The 24,143-nt window shown below is 48.3% G+C and overlaps 1 protein-coding gene across 6 annotated transcripts in view; it reads right to left on the minus strand.

The window, feature by feature from the left end:
- Dpp6 (dipeptidyl peptidase like 6) overlaps window positions 1-24,143 on the minus strand; it is an 831,812-nt gene that overhangs the window by 42,297 nt on the left and 765,372 nt on the right. For all 6 annotated transcript variants that reach the window (XM_060374077.1, XM_060374079.1, XM_060374075.1 and 3 more), the window contains 5 exons: window positions 23,896-23,934; window positions 15,881-15,988; window positions 14,030-14,121; window positions 12,769-12,816; window positions 11,118-11,236 (listed from right to left, as the gene is read on the minus strand). In XM_060374077.1, the coding sequence (XP_060230060.1) occupies window positions 11,118-11,236; window positions 12,769-12,816; window positions 14,030-14,121; window positions 15,881-15,988; window positions 23,896-23,934 (406 nt within the window). The remainder of the gene's footprint in view (window positions 1-11,117; window positions 11,237-12,768; window positions 12,817-14,029; window positions 14,122-15,880; window positions 15,989-23,895; window positions 23,935-24,143) is intronic.

A 24,143-nucleotide genomic window follows, 5' to 3' on the forward strand; every position in this document is an offset into this window, starting at 1 on the left:
AAGAGTTCCTGTGGAGACCAATGTGCAGGGCTGCAGCGCCCTCTTGTGTCCAGGCTGTACCCAGGGCTTCCCCATGGAGGTCTACAAAGATTTCTGCAAAGATTAGTTTTCACTGTGCACAACAGACTGCAAAGGAAGCACTCTGACATGTCCAGGGGTGGTAAGATCCGGCCCTCACCCCCACCCCCAGAAATGGGGTATGGTGTGTTTTGGCTGCTGGGGAGGGAGGTGAGCACTGGCCTTGCAGAGGTGTTCCCTAAGCCACTCCATACATGTTCATTCAGCCTTTAGTGTGTCAGCAGCCCCGAGGCACCAGATACATGTAGTAACTTGGCCCTAGGACAGCTCCTGGGATGCAGTGAGACTGTCCACCCCCACCTCAGTGGGGTGTCACAGCATCCATAGTACGGAATGCCAGGTTTGTTTGTAAGTGTCCTCTCCCACCCCCCTTGAGCCCTTTAAATGCAGTGGTGCTCTGTCATCTCTCATCCTAGCTCTGTGTTCATTGTCCACACACAGATGCTTCTCAACAACAAGCTGGATTCGTGAGGGAGGGGAAGGGCGTGGCCTGCTTAGGGGAAACGTGGCAGCTGCAGAGGCGTCCTGTCCCTGGCAGTGTAAGGATGAGTGGTCCACCAGGCAGGGACTCAACTTTTCCACTAAACTGGATTGCACACTCTGTTACAAGGTCACCTGATCAGTTACTTCAAGTGAATTTAATTTGTGATAATGAAGAGAGAGTTGCATCCGGTCACTGAGAAAAATGTCAGCTTCTTGAGCTAGCTGCTCACACAGAAGTGTTTCTGTTTAACTGAACTGAGGGGACATGATCCGACCCAACCAGAGGATCCTGAGGTGTGACTATGGGAAACATGGGAGTCATTGTTGATTCCTAGGTCCTTCTAAGCTTTCTGGTCACTAAAAGGAAAGCCTGCTGAAGGCAACACAAAGTTCTGCTCATTCTAAGTAGGGAAGATGCCACTGACTTATGATAGGCTTGGTGGCACACGCCTTTTATCTCAGCACTCAGGAGGCAGAGGTGGATCTTAAACTCTGTAAGTTTAGACTCTGTAAGGCCAGACTGGTTTATACAGTGATTTCCAGGGTAGCAAGGGCTACATACTGGGACTTTGTTTCAAAAAGAGGTAAGAAGGGACAGGAGTGACATAGATGCAGTTTTTATTATGTATGTCCTTGTAACAAACATTATTTTCCATAAGCCTCTATCCTCCCAATCTCCCCCATCATGCTAGCACCCATATTCTAGGTCACATTCCTCTCTATGTAATACCACCACCTCATCACATTCAAGCCTGACTCCTGCCATAAGTGTACCAAGAGGTGGATGGATACTGATCACTGGGTTGCACGCAGTCATTCCATGCTGGACTGTTCTGTGAGAATGCCTGCTCTATTCCTGCCCAGTAAAGACCTTAGGATTGAACTGGTAAGAGGATCAAGGGGAAAGAAGAAGAAGAAAAAGAAAGGGAAGCGAAGGAAGGAAGAAAAGGAAGGGGTGGAAAGGAAAGAAAAAGGAGAAAGGGGAGATGAAGGTAAGAGAGGGGAAGGAAAAAAAGAAAGAAAGAAGGGAAGAGCAGAGCTGTAAGTTTCGGCATCTCATGGGTCCCTTTAAGTGTCTAAGACAGGGTGGGTTAGCCTCTGAAGTAACTATTAAAACAGTAGACATCACCACTGCAATTGGAAACAAGTTATAACACCAAACTTCTTGTTACTAGTTTAATTTGTCTGCTAAAGAGTGATGTCTAATACAATGGCTGCATTTTATCACAGTCACCTGATACAGTGACTGAAGGCACTGAGTTTGCAGAGAAGATCCTGAACTATGGAGAGGACAGGAACCTACAACTGGTGGGGTGAAAGGCGTCCTCTTGTCTGTGGAGCTAATCTTTATACTGCTACACAAACAGCCTTAGGCTGCTATTCTGCATACACATCACGCATGAGCACACTGAAAACATTTCTACTGACGAGAATAAAAAGTCGTGTAGTTGAGGGTCCAGCATCACATCTCTGAGACCTTACTATGCCACACTCTGCAGCGACCATAGGTGTGATTTTGTGAAGACCATGGCTTGACAACAGACTGAGTGACACTAGAAAGAAAGGTGGCACATCCCTATAATCCCAGCACTCAGGGAGGCAGAGGCAGGTGGATCTCTGTGAGTTTGAGGCCAGCTTGGTCTACAAAGTGAATCCAGGACAGCCAAGGCTACACAGTAAAACCCTATCTTGAAAAAAAATCCTCTCTGGCACACCAAGGTCTTAGTTTGAGTAGAACCATGTCGCACTCTGCTTACTCGTGGGTCAGATGTGGTCTGCAAAGGCTTCATGTGGCAAAAGGGCTATCTCTCTTACTTGAGTTGGTTGCCAACATGTAGGAAACAGATTCTTTGAAGAACATAGATTCTGAGCATCTTTTGAAATACTGGAAGATTCAGAGAACCGAGAACTTGTGAGTGACAGCCACAGGCTGGAGCCACATGAGTGGCTCTCTACAGACACATCTGCAGTGCTCCCTTCCCTTCTGCAAGCTGGGGTTCACTTAGTCTGTCACTTTCTGATGGGCAGCTGGCTCGCTACCTTTCTCTTCAATGGGGATATTCAATGGGGGGATTGGCAGGTTGACAATTAACGCTAACCAACACAACCACAAAAGCAAGATGAGCCTGGCATTGTCTTGGGTGCCTGGCAGTGATCAAGTCTGCAAAACACACAGTTCAGTGGAATGTATTTGATTCTAAATTTTAAACTCACAGATGGATAGGTTTTGAATAATACTCAGACTCTATTTTAGTATCTCTGAATATATTTAGTTTTTCACTATTAAAACAAACACTGGTGCCTGAGACCAGAGGCAGTGATTCCTAGAGGAGAAACCTGTGTGGATCCTAAGCTGGTCCCTATGCTATGCTATTGAGTAAGGTGTTGAAAGCGGCTCCTGGGTGGTAAGGACTCTGAGTTATCCAAAGAAGTCCAGAAAGGGCCATTCAAGGCAGTCCTGTTCTGGCTGTAACAGGAGCCTGGCAGGCCAGCAAATACTGGTGCATGCCACTTTTTATGTAGCGGCACTCAGTGACGACCCAGCGCTCAGCAGCGACCCAGCGCTCAGTGCCACAGTGTGCCGAGTGGAACGTTGTCTTTCAAAGCTGGGTCCACAGGCCAGGAGCAGCAGCAGGGTCCAAGGCTGCGCAGAGTCCTACAGCCACCAGGCCGACTCAGTCAGAACAGCTAGCCTGTTAACATGTGGGCTCAAGTCACACAGAGCTTGCTCTTCCTGCTTTCACTTTCCTTTCAATTCCTGCATTTCTTTATCTGATACTGTGTTAGGGCCCGTAATTCCACATCTTGTAAGTGTGCATTCATGAATAATGACAATTAATGTTGTATAGACAGTTTCTCATCCTCTCTCGGGAGGGGCAGACTGCGTGGCTCTGGCCCGGCCACTCGCTTGCCTCCCAGGGGCTCATCAAATGGCTTTGTCTCTAGGAAGTAACAGTGTGTGTCCGTGTGGGGGTGGGGATGCTCACCTGAGTGCAGTTCCCGTGGAAGCCAGAGAAGCCGCCAGTTACAGGGGATTGTGAGCCACCCTACATGGGTTCTTGGAACTGAACTCGGGTCCTCGGCAAGAGCAGGGTACGATCCTAACTAGTAGGCCATCGCTCCAGTCCTACAACTCCGATGCTGAACTAGGACAGTGCTGACCGCTGTCACGCAGACACCCGCCGCCCAAGTGTTCTAGTGCACGGATCTGACTCTGACTGCTACATTAAAGCTGCAGGGGGGATGAGGGCTTGCACACGCCAAGCCTAGGCGTGACCGGGAAGATGGGTGTTCAGGAACACTGACAGAAGTATCTCGGTCATGAGGGACATGCGGTGCAGGAAACTGAGTCAGGGTGAGGGGAAGAGAGAGCGAGGTGGGTGTCTATGAACAGAGATGAAGATGTGCGTGTCTCTTGCGTCCACAGTGGCTGACAGTCTGGGGTACACTACTGGAATCCTGTGATGTTCTGGAATCAGGTAACAAATATTCCACCTACACTGTGACTGAATACTTATGTACACTCAAAAAGATTGTTAAAATCCACCCCTTTCCCCCATTGGTGATGGTCTTTAGGAGGTGATCAGGTCTTGAGGCAGCCATCACCAAATACCTATTCTGCCTTGATGCTGGACAACGACGTCAAGCCTCCACAGCGGGCAAACACCTGCAGTGGTCAGAGGCCACCTGGTTTTCTGTGTTTTGTTATGGTAGCCTGAATGTACGCAGTCTACTGAAAGGCTGCGAGACAGGTCCTGCTGGCCTCTGCGGGCAGAAAATGCTTCCAGAGCCCGGAGGAAGGACATAGGCACCGTGGTTGAGAAGACTCAAGAGCTGTGTCTCAGAGTTTCTGTAAGACAGTGACGGGTGGCGAAGGGGTCAGTGGCATGTTACAAGTATTACCATGTCTCCAGGCACTCAGCCCAGCCGTGACTTGAGGCAGAAGTGCTGCTGTGTTAATCTGAATCTCATGAATGCTGAAGCTGGTTAATAAAAGGCTGTAGTTGTTTTATCTATTTATTTTACCACCACATCCTAATTGCTTGTTGATACATTTCCTATCCACCAAAACTTTATTTTATGTTTATGTGTGCTTTGCCTGTACGTATGTATGCGCATGCCTAGTGCCTGTGAGTTTAGAAGAGGTCATTGATCCCGGGAACTGGAGGAATGGATGGTTGGTGGTCCTTGGCATTCTAATGTCCGGGTGAGTGTTTGTATTCACTCACTTGGTCCCCGCAGATACTGGTGTCAGTGCCTTGGGCTGGAGACACTGAGGGGGCTGTCATTCAGAGTGTGGTAGCCCAAGCACAGCTGCCCTCTGTTTGGGCTCACTGTGTATTCTAACAGCTCCACAGCCAGATCTCCTGATGGGAGCATTGTGGGGGGGATGGCAGCTCAGAGAGCAAGGTGGGTTCCTGACCCCAGGTCAGCTCTAGTTCCTGTTCTTGGCCACCCTGTCTGGTGTTTCAGAATTCAAATCCTGAAAGTTAACTACTCTGTACCTCACAGTCACGCCTTTCACTGTTCTGGGGAAGCCATTTTGCATATATAAATGCTTATTGGGAAGCATACTGTAGTCCTTGAAGCTAGGAGCAACGTCTGGCAGAGGTCCCACGGGCAAAGCGACTGGCAACAGGAAGCCTTCCTTCCCACAGTGAGCATCCCAGAGACAAGAGGAACGGGCATATTTTAAAGGTACTACTACCAGACAGAATGCCATTATTTTAAAACAGACATTTCAGTGACATACGTAGGACACACCCTTTCTTCTTGCAGGAAGGTATACCGTGCATCACACTGGTCCAGGGAAGGTGTCAGCAGGATGCTGAGTGGTTTCATTACCAAGAGGAACGTCTGCTTCGTGGTAAGTGAGGAGTATTATGGTCTTCCTGGGTGTGTTGCTTGGGGGCTGGGCCTCCCTGCTGGGTGAGGGAGACAATCTGAGCTATCCACAGAACTTCCACTGAGAACACAGCCAGCCTCAGGATTCCCTCCCTATTCTTGATCTATGCAGCCTCAAAGGGAATTGCTCCAAATGTTTGAGAGAGTGAACAGATGTTTTCTCTCACACACCAGCAATGCTCCAAGGAGCCTCAGGCATGGTTTTAAACACACACGTGGACACACTCAAAATCAAAAAGGGCAGCCGAGGTTAATGCCTCAGAAACTCAGTGTGAGATCCATTCCGAGGATAAGGCAACTTACAGAACCAGATCGCTCACGTTTACTGAATGATATCTTAACAGTGATTTATTTTGTGTGTAACAGAAGCTTTGGTTTCTTTGTATGTTATGTAAATATGCTTCTGTCTTAATTCCAAGCGTGGGATTTTCGTTGGGCTATAGTTTGTCCACGCCTGTGTCTTGTATGCAGCGTGGCTTTTGCCAGCACGTAACGGTCTTCCACAAGAAGCATGGAGAGGGGCGTGGACTGGGACTCAGAGTATAAATATGAGACTGAGACTGAGACCATGTGTGGTGTTGTGTGTTGGTGTGTGGCATATAGCAATTTGGAGAGACCAGAGATGGTGTGGTGGTTTGGAGCAGACAGACAGACAGACAGAAACACTTTGGGGTACAGTGGCATGGAGGAGACTGTTTAGCTGCATCAGTGGTTGACAGAGCTAGGTCTAGAACCTGAAAAGAACACCTTGACCCTAACTAGCTGGGAGAAGCAAAGGGTTCTGGGCCTCTCTAACCACTAACCTTTTCTCTCTCCCCCTTAAGGTTGTGGGGTTGGTGGAAGAAAGGGAGAGGCCTAAACACCCCAAATGAAGTAGAGTTTTTAAAAAGACTGCTACAGGTGGCTTTCCACAATGTGTGTGTGTGTGTGTGTGTGTGTGTGTGTGTGTGTGTACAGGCATGTCGCAGAGTTCGTGTATGGAAGTTGAAGGAAGTCAGTAGTTTGTTCTTTCTTTCAACCAACCATATGCATTCCATACACTGAACTCAGTTTCAGGCTCGGTGGCAAGTGCCTTTGTCTGCTGCACCATCTTGCCACCCCAACCATTTGTTTTTAACTCTGCTTCTGTGAGCTGATATTATTCTGCATGCTTGAAGGAATACACCTTTATCAATGAAGATGCAGGCTACTTATTATCTTCATAGCTCCAGGGCTACTCAGGAGCTACTAGCAAATAATTGGGTACTCCTGCTTATACTGCTGACTTGGCACAGTGCAGGGTCCTAGCTCCTGTGACAAAACACCCAAGAAAACCAACTTTTAAAGAGAAAAGGTTTATTTTAGGTATGGCTCCAGAGACTTCAGCTCCTAGCTGATTGGCTCCCTTGTTTTTCAGCCTGTAGAAGGCCTGAGCACTGAGGTAGAAACAACTTGTTACCTCACAGCAGCCCAGGAAGTGAAAGGGAGACAGCAAGGTAGCAGGGCCCTAGCATTTCCTTTCTTTTTTTCAAGATGGGGTTTCTCTGTGTAGCCTTGGCTGGCCTGGACTCCATTTTTTAGATCAGACTGGCCTCGAACTCACAGAGATCTGCCTGCTCTGCCTCCCTGAGTTTTGGGATTACAGGCGTGCGCCACTGCACCTGGCTATCAGGGTTCCTTTCATAGACATGCCCTCAATGACCTAATTTTCCCTTCAGTCCACCTCCTCACAGCTCTGTAGGCTGGTAAGCAAGCCTTCAGAAAAAAAGCAAGCCTTTGGAATCATTCGCTAGTCAAAGGGCAACACCCTGAGCCACTCTGGAGGAGGCCAGTGATGTTTGCTGTATGATCCAAATGCTGCCTGACAGACAGAGGCATCCATGGTCGGAAGTCCCAGCAGGCCTCTCCCCTCAGGGAATGGCTAAACTTGTGAGGTCTAGTCCTCCAGATAACAGTCTCATGCCTGCCTGTTTGCTGCGTGTTGCTCTCTTACCTCAGGGGACCATGATGCCTTAAAGGTTGAGATCTGTGATCACAGCCTGCCTTGCTTCACTCTGTGGGAGAAGCGAGTTAGGGTGCAGGCCCTGCTGCCATCCCAGATGAAAGGGAATGTGAAACTTACTTTTAAAGGAGGTAGCCATCTGTTCTCAGAGGATGATCACCTCAAATGTGATGGACACATGCCATGTGGCTGCCATCGCCTCGCCTGTTACAGTAACATGGCAGACGTCACAAATCAATCCCTCACGACATCACCAACTAATCCCTCAGGACATTTGTTTTCAGTGAGCCTGGACTTGGTCTAGAATCCCACTCATTTTCAGCCCTATGGTCAGCAACTCCTCTCAAAGTGGGGCTGATAGTCTGATCCCCATCTTATTATTTTTACTTAATTATTTATTGTTATTATTATTATAATATGTGTTGTGCTCATATGTGTAAGTATGTTGCATAACTGGAAGCCAGAGGTTGAGGTTGGCTGTCTTCCTCAATTACTTTTCACCTCATTTTTGGGACAGGGTCCCTCACTGAACTTGGAGCTCACTGATTGGCTAGCCTGACTGGACAGTGAGCGGCAAGGACCTGCCTGTCTCCATCCCTCAGTGCTGGGGTCTAGACTGCTATGCCTGGGGATGTGTGCTCAGGTCCTCATGCTTGCTCGGCAGACACTTAGCCCACTGTACCCCCAGGTCCCTGGTCACTATCTTCCACCCCTGCCTGTTCACTCTTCTGTTCTGATTACAGCTCAGCCAGGGGCAGCATAGCAACACATGCTCCTCAGCTGATGTCATGGAGGTAGCCACCTCCACGCTCAGCCTCAACTTCTGCATACTGAGTTGGGGTAGGTGGATGTCAAGTTTTCCACTGGTCACTAAGCTATGGATGATGATTACAGTTATAACAACTGAGAGACACTGTAGGAAGCATATCACACACTTTGTTCTGATTGGTCCTCACAACAGCATCTCAGGTCAGCCACCTTGACCCCCTTGTTTTTCATAATGAGAACATGACATATTTATGCAAGCTAGCCAACATGCCCACGGTCCCAGAGATAAATTGTCACAGCCCGGATTCTAAGTAGGTCAATCTTGTTTCTCTGGAACCTGAGACCCATGAGACTCATGAAACAGAGACTCATGAGGACTAGAAGGGACAGCAATAGGATGGAGTTGCTTTAAGTAAGTGCACTAAGAACATTTTGTTTGAATTCATCTTCAGGGTGGAGAAAACCTTAACTGAAGCCACTGGTTCTCTTGCAGACTAAGCACCGGGTACAGTTTTCTACTGTGAGTAGTGAAAGGTGACGGTGAGTAATAAAAGGTCCCACAGCCCACTGCGTTTGTGAACACAGACCGTCCTTTCCCACCTAGAGCAGGGAGTGAAGCCAACAGTTCCATCCTCGGCTCCAATGTTTATAGACTTTAGTACGAAGCCATTGTCTGACTGTGAGTCCCATTTCTCCAGAATATTCAGATATTCCTAGAATCAGGATCAACCGAGCCTTTTTGAGAAGCACGAAGGGGGATGAATCATGTTCTCGGGATTTACTTCAGGGAGAACTGTTGGAGTTTGCAAATAGTGGCTGGGACTGGAGTCACATGGGCTCTCTGATCCCACCACTCTGTGGGTGTCAGGCCTAAAGTTCTCATGTAGGGTGGAGAAAACCCTACATGACTCTTCTTGTCAGACTTAGCTTGAGCAGTAGTTTAGTTTTATAACCTGAAAGAATGCCTAGACAAACTCTACAGCAGAATGGCTCTTCTTCAAGTGTGTCAGCATTCTAACACCAAACAGTGGTGCATAGGTGCATAGATAATGTCTCCTTTAGGGCCTCTCTGTCTCCAGGATGCAGCAGAGCCATTGAGCACAGTCTGTCTTTTTTTTTTTTTTTTTTGTGATCCTGGGAAAATACTGAACACAGCTTTCTGTCACTTCTTTCTTGTATCAGAAAACTACATACATCTTGGTTGATTATCATTATTAAAGATTATTTATGTGTATGTGTGTCTGGGTGCCCTATGTGTCTGGGTGCCTGGTGACCCTGGATCTTCTGGATCTGGAGTTTCAGGTGGTTGTGAGCTGTCCAGTGCGGGTATTGAGGACTGAACTCAGGTCTTCTGGAAGAGCAGGATGCTGCTAACCTCTGAGCCATCTTCCAGCCCTGACAACAGGTATCTCAGAAGGGATTAACTGTGCTTTACTTGTGTGCCCTCTCATAGATAAGCTGGCGTCCTGAAGTCTAGCACCTACGGGTGTGACTATATGGAAGTAAAGTCTTTGTAAATTCAGTCAAGTTAAGAAGAGGAGGTCACGCTAGGCCAGGGGGTCCTCATCTAGTGACCAGTGTCCTTATAAGATGTAACTCAGGGTACAGAGTCAATAGCAGAGATGGCAGGCAAAGATAGAGGCACAGGCTGAAATGGCATATCTGTGAGTGAAGTGTTGGCAGTGGGCGTGTGGGGAGGGATAAAGGAAACCTGTCCCTCAGCCTTCGGAGGATCCAGTCTGCGGGGTCCTGATCTCAGCTTTCTAGTCTCAGCTTGCTCAGGACTAGAAGATGATATAACGCATCACTGTAGTGCCACAGTCTGGGCATCCTAAGACACTAAGAGAGATGGGAAACTGAGTCCCCACTGCAGGCACCAGTCTGAGAAAGCACAGGGTACAGGAAGCTGTAGGGCACTAATGTGTTTTTGAAAGCTTGGACCAGCTGTCATCTTCACCTTGGAAGAAGGTTGTGGACTGAGCTTTTCAGGGCCTGAGGTGACATCAGTCAGGAGAGCACATGTTCACAAGCTGTGCAGGAGCCAGCGGCTATGTTAGACATTACCATACACCTTTCTGCCTATGACGGCCAGGATTGCCATTTCAGCCCGAGAGGGGCCTGCTTGTGATCTCAGCACTCTCTGTTAGCTACATGCCTTCTCTTGAGGGGATCTCAGTAGGTTTAGTTCTTTGAGATGTCTTTGCATAGGATCGTATTTTTTTCCTTACCGTCTCATGGATTCAATCTTTCCATCAGACAAGAACAAGATGCAAAGACATTTTCCACATCCACCCTGAGGCCTGGCCTGCTATTGAGTGTTTGGCTGGTGTGACACAAAACACTTGCGCCTGGGCCAGTGAGATAGCTCAGTGAATACACGTGCTTCCATGAGCCTGACAACTTGAGTTTTATACCCAGGACCCACACGGCGAAAGGGAGGAACCAACTCTGAAAAGTTGTTCTCTGACCTCTTCCCACGTACCACAGCACATCTGTACATAGCACACACACAAACACACACACATGCATGCACAGAAACACTTGTGTGCTTGGGATCAGTGAATCGGGCTCTAAGGACCTGTATTTCTGTGCCTCTCTGTACAATCCCAATCTTCAGTATTGGAAAATTTGATCTTGGGATTGTTTTGTCACTTTTATAGACAGCACAGGTACCTCAAGCAGCTCACAGCTTATTGGTCTCCTGTGGACAACAGGAGGTGAGGTGTAGGTCAACGCTGAGAAAAGCCCCTGATGAGCTTTAGTCTTTGTGAGAAGATGTGAGCGCAGTAACGAATAGTCCTGGTTCCGCAGTCTGCCATGTTCCCATTTTGTCCTGTCTGTGCTCCTGGCTGCGGACCTTGGCACCCCCGCCCCCCACCAGGTGTGAGTGGCAGGCTCTCACCTTCACACTTCAGCAGGAAGAAGTCCATGCTGTGGCTGAAGGAAGCGCTGAAGTAGGTGCAGTTCTCCACCAGGTCGCAGGACAGGCACTGCCTGTTGAAGTCATCCACTGTGTTGGCACTGGGAGAGCAAAGAGCATGTGAGAACAGGGGCAGACACTGAGTGATCATGGCGGTCAAGTGCCTCTCCTCTGAGGCTGCCCTGTGATTCCTGCTGATAACCCCATACGCTTTACCTCCATCAGTGTTCCTTAACTCTTCTTCCCAGAAGCCTTCCCGACCCCTAATTTGACTCTGGACACTTCTCAGTCCTTCCAATCCTCGATAGTTGCTATTTGACCATCAGTGAAACTTCAGGCAAGGTAATAGCAGGGTATAGAGACTGCAGTTATGGGTGTCGTTGCCTAGTGTGCTCATGGGTACCATCTATCACAGGGTCATGGTTATCCTCAACTGGCACAGTCATGGATGCTATCTCTCTGAATAATCATGGGTACCTAGAGTGGTCATGGCATGATCACCATACACTATGAGTGACTCTTTGAACAGATGGCTGGCAGTTTGGGAACAGTGGAGAGCTTCCCCACATTCCTTACGTGCCAAAGGCAAGAGGAAGGAGCTCTGTGAATGTCAGGGAACTAGCATCGATTGCTTCCAGAACGCAGTTCTCCTGACAGCAGATGGTGGTGATTCTGCCTCTTGCTTGGGGATGAGAAGGACAATGAGAGAAACCAGCTAGAGATACCACCCGGGAACACCATGTCAGGTTTGATCCAGACCAGGAAGCACCTGTCTTTCTTCACAGGGCACTGGGAGTGTTCTCCTCTAGGCACAGCTTCCCCTGTGTTCCTAAGAGCGAAGATGTCATGGGAGAAACAAGCTCCTGATGCTACAGGCCACAGGAGAGGAGCAGAAGGCTGTTTTCTTGCCTTTTATAACAGTGGGTAGTCTCATTCCCATGACCCCAGTAGGCCCATAGTGGTGGACAGTCTACAGAGAGAAGCGTGTGTGGGATCACAGGGCCCTGCTCACTCATGCCGGCTTTACACTCAGCGTGAGAGACCACTGACTGAGGGACACCTCTATGTGCTGGGGCCTTCTCTAGCTTCTCTGGTCCACACTGGCCTCTTCCAGTGGCTGCTGTAGACTCAGGGAGCAGCCAGCGGCAGCACCCCACCCCAACTAAGAAGTAACCCAGAAACACCCATTGTTCTTCTTCTTCTTCAAAGGTAGGAGCCAAGTTTACCTCAGAACAAAGCTCCTTCCCATGAGATCAATAGCAGGCAGTTCCAGGATGAACTGCTGAGTGATGATGTTAGACTTGGTCCCTCTCTGGGTTCCTGCCATGCCCATCCATTTCCTACATCATGTGAGGTCATAGAACTTGGAACATCACACAGTAAGCATGGAGCATGGGAAAGCCAGTCTCCTCTCCACTCAGCCACTGGTTGATTCCAAAACCAGAACCAGCTGTCCTCAAAACACACAGAGGAGGGCAATCTGCCAAGGTAATACTTGGAGCAAGACAGGCGGAGTCCCTCACTCTCCCGGGCTTTCTAGTTATCCAGCTGTCCTTGCTACCTCCTATGGGCTGCTGCAGAGCTGTTGTTTTGTGAGGCCAAGAGGTCCCTGCTGGCAGTGGGAGCCAGTTACCTGTAGAGCTGTCGTCTCCGTGGCAGGTCTTCCGTGCTCAGGAAATAGCTGTGGAGATGGGGAAGATATACAGGGTTAGCTTGCCTCAGAGCACATTTGCAGGCCATAAGTGCTAGCATCTTCACAGCATCTCTCAGGTACTATGGCCTATATGATGAACAACGGTTATGTTAGGCGTGGTGGCCACACTCATGACCACAGCAGGGGACGGCCAGATGCTCCAGGCAGATGGACACAATAGTGCAAGTACTGTCAGCTTCATGTGTGTCCTGTGCTAACCCTGGCCACAGAGCTCTGGGTCCTGATGGTGCGGCGCACCACAGATTAGTAACCTCCTGGAGGGCAAGGAGAAGTCTTTATATGATCCCCTAAAACCTGGCCTGGGGAATGCATTCTGCTGGTTTTCTCCTAAGCCTGAGAGTGCCTCCTAGGTGAGGCAGAGCAGGACTCATGAGGTGCAGGACTGGGCCTGAACGCCTACATACTGTTGGGCTCCCCCTGTTAGCTGCTGAATAATCTGGAGAAAGCAGCTTAATTTCTCTGCATCTTGGTATTTATTTTTATCTCCTGTGTATGTCTGTGCATGTCTGTGTATATGCAGGTATATGTGTGCACAGGTGTACATGTATGTACTTGCTATAGAGGCCAGAGGCTGACCTTGGGTATCGTTCCTCAGGAGCTGTCCATATGGTTTATTTTGGGACAGGCTCTGTCACTGGTTAGGTGAGACAGTGAGCTCTAGGGCCCCAGCAATGAAATGGGATTACAAGGGCCACCATATCTGGCTTTTTCATATGGGCCCTGGGGCTTGAACTCACTTCCTCATGCTTGCATAGTGAGCACTTTAATGAAGGAACCGTCTCCCCAGCACATGTCTAAGTTTGTCTGTTAAATGGGCAAGCATACCTATTCTAACATGTGACCACAGTGTTAGTGAGATTGTTCTGGGCATGTCCTCAGCCCATTGCCCGGGTCTACAGAGACTCAATAACAGCTGCTACGGAGAAACATCCCTGTGAACCCTGCCACCTTACTAGCTTGTGCAAGCTTCCCTTTGTCAGCCTTGCAGCTGTGGGAGTTGGCTAGTAAGGCCCTGAGCTCACAATGAAGTTAGGAGTAAGTGCCATGATATAGGAAGGGAGAGGAGCCCCCCCCCCAGCTGGGTTTTCCCCCTCTTTCAGCATATTTGATTAGAAATCACACATGGATCTGCTAGCAGTCAGAGACAGCTTCTGGGATCTAGCCCCTGGTTCTCACTCACATCTTATTCCGCTTTTCATCGTAGGATAGGATCTTGGTCACATCCCAGTCCCCAGAGGTGATGGACTGGATGTTGTCATTGCTGCTGTTGGGCTGAAATACAGAGGAGATGTCAGGGATGAGACACTGGGCTCCATCTTTGGTGCTTCATTCTGGAGCCTGTCAGAATGAGGCAATATCCACCCCTGCTCATTTCTCTTCCATACGGCCCCGCTTGAATCCAGAACCCTCTGCGATCGGCTCTGGTGTTCACGTCCTGGTCTGAGTGTCACCAATGGGAACATCACATAGTCTCTCTGTCGAGCTTGTCCTGGTACCTCATCCCACCTTCTTCTGCAGATACATACCCAGGGCCGATAAACTTGTGAAGTTAATGTTTGTTTTAGGACCCAGAATGAAGGAAAGAGTGTGTGGGGAGAAGGATGAAATCAGGCAAAATCAGGGAAGGAGGAGGAAGGAAGGAACCCAGTGTAGTTCTTTTGACCATCACTGCCATCCTTGCTGATGACCAGGTGCCACAAGGGCTGAGTGTGATTCCTGCTCAGCTAGCATAGTTCTCCAGTGTCTTCCAGACCCTGTACTGTAATCACCAGTACCTGACATCAGATGCTAAATGCAAGCAGCATTCAAATTCTCAGCTGGGATGCCAAGGTACAGCTGTGGGCAGCTGTTCTGAGGGGACTGAGCCTAACTTAGGTGATGGAGGCTAACACGTGGAACTGCAGACCCAGGTGCAGGCTGTGTGTGTGAGAACATGAGTGTGGATTCAGGAAGGTACTGCCACAGGGCATCCTGGGGATGGAAGCAGAGGCCAGGGCAAGAGTAGGTCCCCGGGGTAGGGTGGGAACCACTTCCTGACAGATGCTAAGGGGTTCTCAGCAATTTCTGATCATCTGCAGGAATTTAGAGACTGAGGCTGAATGAAAGCATCGAAAATTTTAAATCTTGCTTGAAATGACCCCAGTGAGAAAGTAAACAGAGCAAATCAGGTTTTGGACATCTTGTAAGTCATGTGATTAAATGGCTTGAAAACAGAAATGCCTGCCTGCTGGGAGTAGTCATCATTCCTCCCCAAGGCATTTTAGGACCCTTCTCTCCCACTTCCCAGCAACTCCTTGAGGAGATGGTCCTGCAGGTTTTCTTCTGGGTCCATATATATATATATATATATATATATATCCTTCCACTTTGCATCCACAGTCTTTCCAAACAGCCTTTTTCCTAATTTTATATGCTTGCCTCCATTCTTGACAACTTCAGCCGGCTTTAAAATCAGACCGGCATGCACACAGAGGATGGGGTATGTTCTTCCTCATCCCCTCCTGTCTCAGGGCAGAGATGTCACAGCTCAGTGCCCAGGCAGCTCTTCCTGGGGCTGACATCTGCGTCCCTGCTCAGCAGCATGCATCCTAAGCTGCCTGACCAGAACAGGGGAGTCTGAGTGGCGGCTACAGCATCATTAAGGACAGCTGTGCTTCTGGCGCAGCAGAGAGGCAGTGCTGGGGTCAGGGGGAGACTCATGAAGGCCTTAGAGAGTGTCCAGAAGGGCAGACAGGCACTCACTGGTCATCTCGAGTCCTCATTGCTACCCATCAGTGAGTCCTCCCTGTCCCTCTATTGTTGCCTGAAATGTCATGTTCCATGTTTATGTTCCTGGACATCAATAGAAAATTTAGACTCTAGCTGTTGGCCTTCTTCAGGGCCTCCATACTTGGACAGTGCCATGGTGCCCTCAGCTTTGCAACCCATCTGTGAAAATCAGCCTCCCAGGGGTCATTGGGGTCCTGGGAAGGGGGAGTGTGCATGAGGCCAGCACCAATAGTACAACAGCATAGACGGTGGTGGGGTTTACCTGGGATGATGACACGGTGATATGGTAGAATTTCCCCCGCCCCCCCTGCGGGATCGCTCTGACAAAGAAAAACTTCCGGCCGTCCTTGGAGAACACGGGCTCTTCATTCTGTGGACAAAGGTGACAGGCCCGTCAACATAAAACTTCACAGGAGCATGGAAAGTGAGTGGGGGGAGGAAGGAGCACTCTCGGGTGTTTCATATGTAATTTCTAACCACAGAGGGAGCTGAAGGTCTGTGTGGGGCCTTCCCTCTCTTAGGGACTAGAGAGTCAGACCTTGGGTTTTCTAAGAGCAGAGAGAGAAAGGGGCACCCAGGTTTACAGACCAGGGCTGGGGCTGGCTTAGTTGGTAAAATGCTTCATGCTGTGCAAGCATGAAGATTTGAGTTCAGATCCCCAGAACCCTGTAAAAAGCAGGGTGTGGCAGCAGGGGCCTGTGGGATCCCAGTGCTGTGGGATCAGAGACTGGCAGAATGACGTACTTGGTGAGCTCCAGGTTCCGTGAGGGGTGCTATCTCCAAAACTATGGCGGAGAGCAGCTGAAGCAGACCCCTGATGCCAACCTCTGGCCTCCACATGCACACACACACACACAGGTGCGCTTAGGTGCACGCCTGTACAGACCTCCAAGAATGTTCACATCTGTCATACACAAACACGCACACGTCCACACACACTTGCAAATTCACACCCCAGCACAGGCAGATGGCACTGTTACCCACAGTATGCAATGATCAGTGAAGGAGTGGGCTTGTGCACACACCAGGCACACACACTGGGCTTCAGTGATGGCCGTGAAACCCCTGAACACGCGAAGCTGCCGCGCTGTCTTTTGTCACACACCTGCTCAAAGGCAACTAGCCGCAGACTCCACCCTTCCCTCTTCTAGTCCTGTCTTCCACTCTTTTCCTTCACAAAACCCAGCTCACACTGACTCATCCGTTGATGAGGCACGCCAAAAGAAAAATAAAAATCCACATGGAGCAACTGGGTCTATTTTAAAACTCTGACAGCAGAGAGCCCACCTGGGCCTGGCTCTCGCTAGGGACCTCCTAAAGAGGCAGGCATTAGGCATTAGTCTGAGCACTAGCCACGTCTCCCCAAAAACAGCTCTGGGGTTGGGGCTACCAGCTGGATATAAGACCTGAGGGGTGTCCTGTTACCATACTCTATTCCTGGCACCCCAAGAGCCGAGCAGGCAGGTACTGACAGCCCTTAGCCTGCCCTAGTGAGAAGAGGACACTGGTGGGCAGACTGATTTTGGTATAAGAGCATCTGTACCACATTGTGAAATCAAAATCTGGAAGTTTCTATCAGTAAACAGCAATTAGCTGGCTAGGCCAATTGCTAATATACATACATACATAAATATATATATATATATAATATACATATAAAAATATATACTGTATATATACCATATCATATATATGTATATATATATATATTTTTTTGCAGGGATAAGAACAAACAAATCATAATATTATAATGCAGGGATGAGCACAAACAGTAAACAAAACGCAGCTGGCCCAGGAAAAACTCATTTCCCCACAGTGGAGGAGCACATGCAAATACGACGTGCTCAGAGAAATGAACTAACATGTGATTAAAATGACATTTAATCTTCATGAATATTTGCAATAAAATGAAACCTTTAATCTGCAAATATTGATTTTTCTATTTAGAGTCGGGAGTGTGGCATTTAACAGAAGAGGGGGTGGAGAGGGCAGCCGTTAATTTGGCTTTTTAGATGGACTTGTGTTTGCCAACCATGCGGCGGTTGAGGCAATAGTCCCCTAGTTTTGTGGGGGGAAATGTTTGCACTTTGAAGAGAGATTAAAAGCAATATGATTAATTCTGGTCAGAAGCAGCATTCTCATATTGAGAAGGCCGCAGCTTCTGAGGTCATTGTCCACTGCTCTCTGGAACCTTCCAGAATGTGCTGAGGGCAGTCTTTCGAAACGTGCTCAAGTAGGAAACAAATGTGTGTGTGTGTGTGTGCATGCATGCATGTGTGTGTGTGTGTGTGTACATAAGAGAGCAGAGGTCAATCTTGGTTGTTCTCCCTGGCCCTGTCCACTCTGTTTTCTGTGACAGGGTCTCTCACTAGCCTGGGCTGTGCTGGTTTGGTTAGGCTAAATGGCCAGTGAATCCTAGGGATCCACCTGTCTCCATCTTCCCAGTGTTGGGATTCTAAGCATGCCCCGTCATGCCTTGTGTTTGTTTGTGTGGGTTCCAGGGGTTGAACTCAGTTCTTCATGCCTGCATAGCAAGCCTTTACCAGCTGAGCTATCTCCCCAGTCCAGCAAATAAATTTTTAGTAACAAAGCACAGGGTGCTTTTGGCTTGGAAACCGGGATTTTAATAATGGTTCTGCCTCTTGTTTCGATACTGAGGGATTCTGGTGTCCTTGCTGGGCTTCCTGACTGCCAGCTCTCTCCACAGCAGACCTTCAACGAATGTAGTCTCAGTGTGGCTTCTGCTAGTTTCTTTTCTATAGCTCTGTCCTCTGACCTTCGAGTTCAAAGTTGAAGTCCCAAAACCAAGTATCCAGCTAAAGATGTGAGACAGCCAGAAACTCACCCACAGGAGTAGCTAGCTTGACACCCAAGTGTGCCGAAGCTAGAGGGCCAACTTGCCAGTCTGGCAGCAGTGACGGGCATGCAAGTAGCCAGATAAGATTTACTATTTCTCTAGAATATTCTCGGAGGAGAGGGCTACTTGTAGGGGTAGGTACCCCTTTGTTGATTTCTGGGATTCTCTTTGGGGTCCATAGTGAGGCTCCAGGAAGGAGATGGAGAGAGAAGGTCAGATGATGCGGCCTGGGCATGCAGCTGGCTATGATAACGAGGCTGGCAGCACAGGAGCTAACCATCCTGCTGGCACCACAACAGGGAAGCTCATCAACTGGAGCAGACAGGAGCCCCTGGGTCTGCAAGGTCTTCTGGCCTGTGTACGGCAAGCCGCTGCGGCTCACGCGAGTTGGGTGGGGAGTGGAGTGTGGCCTCAGATTATCTTCCTGGGTCATGTCTGTGGCCTCTGACGAGAAGTGCCTGAGATCCTGAAGGGGTAGCCGGAGGCTTCCTGGCAGCTGACGGCAGCCCAGCCCCACTTAGGCTCCTGTGCTGCCCTGCAACACCATAGCACAATTTTGAAAATAGTGTCCGTGAATCCCTTTAGGGGAAGAGGATGAAATGGGAACTGTTTGAATTTGGGTTTCACTGGAGCTTAAGTAGTTGTGACCCCTTGTAGAGGCCCAGACCATGGTATGTAAATAGCCTCACCATGGTGGGGCGGGGCAGCCTTGACCCGTGCAGAGAGTCCCACAGGGTGTGGATGGTTAGATTTCCTGTAGCTTCTCACAGCAGCCCAGGATGAAGTGCACCTGTCCTGTGTGAGTGGCTGTGAAGCCTGACAGAGCTGTAAAACATCCGGGAGAGGATTGTTCTCATAGAGGTCACAGTGCTCCAACAGGGCATTTAACAGCATGGGCACTGAGGGCACTCACATCACCATTTGAGCGCATTCACATCGCCACACAGCTATCCTCTCTCGTTCTAGCTTCTTGAACGCCTAAAAGTGATTGCATCTTCAAATATCAGCTACTTCTTGGTTCATTGAAAATTTACACCTTAAAACAGCAAAAGTAATAAATTTAGTGCTACTGTTTCTCTGTCTTCAGGCTGCTGGGAAAGGACCTGGTTTTCTGAGTGCTGTTCAGGACTTCAGCACTCAACACCCGGTGCCTGAAGCTGGTGGCTTTCTTTCATGTGGTGAGACGTTCAGTCAGAGAACAGGAAGATTCAGTGTCGGCTCTGTGGCTGTTCTGCCATGCTGAAGAGGAGATGACAGCTGAGCAGAGCAGAGGACAGCTGGAGGCTCCATCCCCAGACCCCCAGGACAAGACAGTGCACCCCTCCAGGGGCTGCAGTGAGAGCAGACAGGAAGTAACTGCCCATTGAAACTCCCTTGGAGTAGGGTGCGCAAACACACTTCTGGCTGGCTGTTTTTTTTTTTTTGTTTGTTTGTTTTTTCAGCCTGTCCTTACTTCCCTTCAAACCCTCCTTGCACTTGCTCCACAGCCCCTCCCACCCCATTTTCCTGGCTCTTTTCCTGTCAGAGGCTGAACACCAAAACACAGCTTCAGAGCCAGGTTCACTCCCATGCCGTGGGATTTATGAGCTGTCTCATCTGAACGTCTGGACGGGAGCATCGCCAAGAGCTATGCTCTAGTTGGTTCATTTCCAAAAAGAAATCTACCAAGGTGAAATTCACAAGTACAGCATTTTAACAACACTGAGCAGTCCTAGCATTTAGTGCATTCATGACATCACACAGTTGCCTCCTCTCGTTCTGAAACCTCCCTTTCTCCTTCCCAAGCAAAATAGCTTCAAGCAGCAACCTGGCGACTACTGGCCAGCTTTTTGTTTCTGTGGGTGTACTTACGGATGTTTTACATGAACAGGCACACACCACAGGGGCCTTTTGTGTCTGTTCCTTTCACTCAGCATCACATAACAGATGCCAAAGGTGGGACTCCTTCAAGTTGGCCCTTGTGGCATATCCATGCAATGGAGAATTACTCAACCATGATAAAAGGTTCGGTATGCTGATACATGCCACATACAACATGCTGAAGTGGAGAAGTGGATTCATGTTTTTATAGCTAAATATTTTAAATGACAAAATTTATATTTATCAAATAAAAATATTATTTTGAAATGCATATGCATGGAAGAATGCCCAAATGGAGTTAATCAATACATTATTATAACTTTTTCATGTCAGCTACGACTTAGAATCTACTCATAAATGTTATTTTCTTCAAATTTAGGTATCTGTCTGTAAACCTGCATGAGTAAGTGCACCCGGGCACACAGGAGCCCCTGGAGGCCAGAAGAGGGCATGCCTTGGGACTGGAGTTTCAGATGGTTGGTGCGCTGCCACGTGGGTGCTGGGAGTGGAACCTGAGTTCTCTGCAAGAGCAGCCCGTGCTCTTCACTACCGGACCATCTCTCCAGTCCCTTGTAAATGTAAAGATTACAGCACATTAATGACTGAAGCACGCAGTACATTAGAAAGACTCTCCTGAGCTCACTTGTCCTGAAAATGAACTGAAACTAACCGACATCCCCCAGCATCACACACTCCCAATAACCACCTATTCTGTCCTTTGAGTGAGAACATGCAGATGATGGTGGCTATTTTGACCGACAACTTTACTGGATGAAGAACACCTCGAATGCTGGTGAGATGCAACTTGGCCCGTGTCTGTGTTTAACCACTGGAAGACTTGCTACGGATGGTACCATCTTTTGGCCTGGGTTCTCAGACTGAATAAAAGGGAGGAAAAGGAAGAAGCCCAGTAAGTAGCAGCGTTCATCTCTCTGCTTCCTGACTGTGGGTGTAGTTATGTGACCAGCTGCTCTACATCCCTGCTGCCACGACTTTCCTGTCATAGTGGACTGTATGCAAATAAACCTTCCCTTCCTTAAGTTGTACTTGTCAAGCATTTTGTCACAGCAACGAGATGAGTAACTGACACACATAGTGTTCACCTTCTGTGCGTGGCTTCTGTCACTTATCACAGTATCCTTTAACTTCATCCAGGTTTTATTCTTACATCTTATATCTTTTTTACCTTTTTGTCTCTTGCTGGATAATCAGGTTGTTGTCTTGGCTGTTGTGAACTGCAATGCAGTGACATAGGAATCACTTCAGCATCCTGATATTATTTCCTTTGGATACCACCGGTAGCGAGATTTTACTTTTAGCTGTTTGAGGAACCTCCACATTTATCTTCCAGAGACTTTCCTAACTTATGTTCTTGCCAACAGGTTGATAGAGTTCTCTGTATTCTCATATTCCCTCCAGTATACATCTTTTGTTTTTTGATACTATCAAAAAACAGCTGTGATGTAATTTCACTTTGTGATTTCAATTTGCATTTCTCTGGCGATTACTAATGAGCATGTTTCATGTATCTATTGGTCATTTGTGTTCTCTTCCTTTGAGATATGCATATTTAGATTTTTCTATTTTAAAATAGAGCCATGCATTTTTTTTTAATTGAGTTGTCTCTTTGGGCTGGAGAGATGGCTCAGCAATTAAGAGCACTGTCTGTTTTCCTAAAGATCCAAATGTTTTCTCAACACAGCAACTTCTAGCTGCCTCTGGTTCCAAGGGATCTGATATTCAATTTTGTACTCAAATGGTGCACATACATGCACTTAGGTACACACATATCTGTAAAGTAAAATGTGTTGAAAAATTTGAGCTGCTTCAATTCCTTATATATTTAAGTATTAACCCCTTACTTCATGTGTATTAGTCACTCTTTAATTTCTGTGATAAAATATCCTCCATAAAAAAACAATGTAGGAGAAAATGGCTTTATTCTGACTCAGTTTGACAGCGCAGCCCATCACGGTAGGGACGGTAAGGCAGTGGGATGTGAACAGCTGGTCTCCTTGCTGTGGGTACAGGCAGGAAGCACAGAGAGATGGATGCTGGTGCTCAGCATCATTTCTAGGTGGATCTTTATCCTGGTCCTCAGTGGTGGTGGTGTTTGGGCTGGTGGTGCAGCAATTCTTGGAAAAGCATGTCCCTGGGGTAGGCTTTGAAAGCCACAGCCTCATCTGAATTGTAGTTTTCGTTCTCTGCTTTGTGTTTGAAGACATAAGCTCTCAGCTTCCTGTGCTTGCTGTCATGGCTCACATCATGATGGGCCCTTATTTGGCTGGAACCATAAGTGAAAACAAACTCATTCATAAGCTGTTTTTGGTCATTAGCAATAGAAAACTAACTAATACAGGGGCCATTGCTGACAGTTGACTTTTCAATTAGTAGAATCTTCCATGTCAATAAAACACATGCCTGTGTTTCTTACTCAAGCTCTTTTGTTTTCTTACTTTGTTGTGCATGGAACCTGGGCTTTGTACATGCTAAGCTGGTGCTCTCCCGAGCTCCATCTCCAGTCGTCTCTGCAAAGATTCTTTGGATTCAAATCTGTTTTGATTTTTCTTACAGGATTTGAGCATAGTTTTATTTCCTCAGGTGGATTAAAGAGAAGTAAGATTGCTGAACTTTGTCTAATGCAAGAGTGTGGAAAGAAACAAAAGAACAGAAAATAAAACTGCTAAGGGGTTACTCTACAAGTATGATAATTAAAAAAATGCATCACAGGGCAATTTGCCTAGGCTTCTCATAGGTTCCTTCTTATTCTGGGCTCTTATTTTTAAAGGACTTATTATTTTTTAAATTAAAACTTAGGTGTGTTTGTGTGTGGGTGTGTGCACATGAGTGGGAGGGCTCTCAGAAGTCACGAGGGTGTCTGATGACTTGAGTTGGAGTTATAGGCAGTGCTGAGCCCTTTGGCACTGGGGTCGGGATGTGACCTCCAGTCCCCACCAAGGACAGTTCACATCCTAACCACTGGGCTAGCCCCTCCTGACTTCCAGCCACTGATTTCTTTGTTTCAGTGCTGGGGACCGGACCAAGAGTTTCAGGCACATTGCATATGTGCTTTACCAGTGAGCCATGCCTCAAACCTCAACCTTTTAAAATCTTCATCCCCCAGAGCCCAAGGTATGGGGGGGGGACCCCAGGGGTGATCCTTGAGGAAATACCTCACTGAGAAAGGTCACATCTATAAAGCCATTGCAAGGAATAAATGGGGGTACCAACCACATGTTCATCACCACAGACCCCATCTGGGCAGCTTCTCCCGGCTCACCATTTTGAGTTCACCAAGTACATCACCTGACTGGGATCTGAGATCTCTGCCATCATCTTGGGTGGGGGTGGTGACATCCAGGGAACTTGGCAAGCTTCCCAGGAGGATGGAGAGGAGAGGGCTGTGCGCACACTGCCCCAGTCACAACAGCGCGTGCATTTGGATGATTCCAGGCGGGGAGCCCCACGTGACTCCCTGGTGTGAATCCCAGGGGACCCACCCCTGTGGAGGGCTAGGGGCTCAGGGTGAGGGGAGCTCAGGGAGCCGTGTGTGGAGTTACCTGTCTGTACAGCCAAGCTTCACTTTCATCCTCGTGTTTCTGAAATAGAATTGGAGCATTAGGAAGGGGCTTTTGTCTGTTCGCATGCACTGTACAGAGGATGATTTAATTTCACCAGCATGGCGGCTGCACTTGAACAGAGCGGCCACCGGGGCCTCTCAGTGGGAAGGTAATTCCCGTTCTCCTCTTTGTCTCACACCGTGGCTCACATCCCAGCACAAGTGTCCTTGGGCAAGAAGAATGCCGCC

The sequence above is a fragment of the Meriones unguiculatus genome, chromosome 21 (assembly GCF_030254825.1).
Source record: "Meriones unguiculatus strain TT.TT164.6M chromosome 21, Bangor_MerUng_6.1, whole genome shotgun sequence".
Lineage (NCBI taxonomy): Eukaryota > Metazoa > Chordata > Mammalia > Rodentia > Muridae > Meriones > Meriones unguiculatus.